At 19.9% G+C, this 2663-nt stretch overlaps 1 protein-coding gene across 1 annotated transcript; it reads right to left on the reverse strand.

Annotated features, from left to right (window-relative positions):
• Window positions 1-1217: 1217 nt before the first annotated feature.
• Window positions 1218-2234, reverse strand: MKS88_001765 (uncharacterized protein; the record flags this gene model as incomplete). The annotated part of the gene is made up of 2 exons (XM_067214722.1): window positions 1218-2039; window positions 2148-2234. The coding sequence occupies 2 exons, from the start codon at window positions 2232-2234 to the stop codon at window positions 1218-1220; spliced, it is 909 nt and encodes a 302-aa protein (XP_067074072.1).
• Between the last annotated feature and the right edge of the window lie 429 nt (window positions 2235-2663).

The following is a 2663-nucleotide window of genomic DNA, read 5'->3' on the forward strand; positions in this document are numbered from 1 at the left end:
ATTATTAATAGTTAATGTAAAGTACATATATTTTTATGCATCGCTAAAATAATATTAGCTCATTAATATATTTACATATATAAAAAATACATTATACATATAAAAAATATGTGCACTTTATTATATAATAGCGAAATTATTTATTTATTTTGTCTATATCTACAGTTAATTTTGCTTTTTACCGATATAATCAAATTTTTAAAATTTATAATATTATGAAAAAACATAAAAAAGAATTTATATATATCATTTATTAATATATGACTATATATAATTCACCAATTCAATTTTTTAGTTATATAAAAAATAAAAATATATATGGAGTTTATCTATTAATTGTTAATAATATACATATACATATGTGTAATACCTTTATTCAAATATTGAATAAACGCCTCAAATAAGTACAATAATATAATAATTAATGTTTATAACTGTTCGTTCAGTTGTAGAAATATAAAAAAATATATATGTTTTTACGCGACTGTAAATATTTAAAATTTAATAAAAATATATTTTAATCATATGTTCATAACTTCAAATCTATATTATAAGAAGTAAAATAAATATATACTAAAAAGCTATTTATAACAATTATGTTATGTTAAATACTTTCCATGCGCTTATTTTACAGAATAAATATTAGCTCTCTCTGAGGTTATAGAAATATAAATATATAAAAGTAACGACATATATTTACTTTTTTTTATTATGTAAAAAACAAGATAAATTTATTGCTGATATAAAGGTTATGATAATTTTTCTTAATAATACGAAAAAATATTGGTTTTAAATTAGAACAAGACAAAAAAGGAAAAACGGCATTTTTTAGATAAAACAGAAATTAAGATGATTCTGCAGAATTATATTGATTGCGCTGTTATATATTTACTTTAATCCCCATATATAGTATATATATTTATTTTTAGCGACAATCTATTTGAATACATATATATAGATACGAACTCAAAAATGTTAGTCAATCTCAAGCAATATTTTAAGGTGAAAATTGAAAAATATTAAAAATTCAAATTTAAAAAAAAAATAAGACCATTTATTAGACAGATGTATATAAAAAAGGCGACTTATTTGTATATACATTTATAAAATACATGTAATTATGGAGGAGATTAATAAAATTTAACTAAAGGTATTACAGCCATTAATTCATATTAAAGACTTCTTTATGGAATGAAATATATTTCTTATTATTATTTTTATCTTTTCTTTAATTTAATTTTTTGATATTTTTTAACTTTTTTATGGTAATAAATAATCCATGATATAAATGTGACACCTAATATAATGAACGGTACGAAATAGAATATATATCCAAATAACTGTCCTAATATGCATTGTTCACTGATGTTAACACCATTTGATCCAACACTACACAAATCACATGCAGTAGACTGCTCCCCCATACCATAATGGTGCCATAATCCTGATGTATTTTTTTTCAACCAATCTAATACTTTTGATAACCATCCATACTTATCATTAGTCAACTCTTTTAAATAAGGCCATAGTCCTAAAAAACTTCCTTCCCATGAAACTTTAGATGTAGAAAAACCTAGTAAGAAATCTACTATGAATACTATCAAGAAAAACAAGAACAATAATACAGGTATAGCTAGTCGTAAACCATATTTTTTACTGATTATTTTTTTGTACGTTTTATCAGTAATTGTCCTGTTTTTTTTAAGAAAATTCTGGTAATCGAGTTCTTTGAATATTTTTTTTTCCATATGGGAATATTTTTTTGTTTTGAATATACAAGATTTATTCTTCATAGCTTTTTTATCGACACCCATATTTCTTGAAAAACATCTACTTGATAATTCCTTCTTTCCTGTCTCCCAATTTTCATTATTAGATATATCTTTTTTTTTATTTAATTTATTATATGGTACATCTTCTTTTAATCCCGTAATAATTGAATTCTTATCATGTATATATTTTGTTAGTAATCGATAATTTCTTCTATCTATTTTTATATGAAACATGCAATTCACATCCACGGGGTTGTTAAATATCATCTAAAAGAACAAATTCAATATTTATTATTAGACTAAATAATAGTATAAATAAAAATTAAACACAATAAATATAAATAATAAAAATATCCTTAAATTATATTATCATACCATGTCATTGTTAAGAAGACATATCCAAATTAAAAGAACAAACACAGAAATTTTAACAAATAAGAAAGTCTTAAAGTTTTGTTCCATGATATACATCTTTATAATTGTAATATATATAATGAGGAATAAATTTTCAATAATATATTATACTTCTAATCACAAATGATACTACATTTATATTTATAATTTTTTTTTTATATAATTCCATAAAAACCTAATAAAATATATATAACTGAAATTTATTGTAAATCAGATAAAAAAAATGAGAACTTTAAATATATATTAAAAAATTAGTATCTTATTTATATTTTCAAATAAGTATATTTAATAAAAATAAAAAAATTTGAATTTATTCAAGAATTTTAAAAATGTATAATCTAATTATATAATATAGGAGATTAATTAAAGTGTTTTTTTACTAATCCTTGAAAAAATGTATTAAAAAAAATATAAGTTTTCTTAATATTTTCAAATAATTAATTTATCTAGTATATAGAATATATAGAATATAAAATG

Source organism: Plasmodium brasilianum, chromosome 7 (genome assembly GCF_023973825.1).
Source record: "Plasmodium brasilianum strain Bolivian I chromosome 7, whole genome shotgun sequence".
In the NCBI taxonomy this organism is placed as follows: Eukaryota; Apicomplexa; class Aconoidasida; order Haemosporida; family Plasmodiidae; genus Plasmodium; species Plasmodium brasilianum.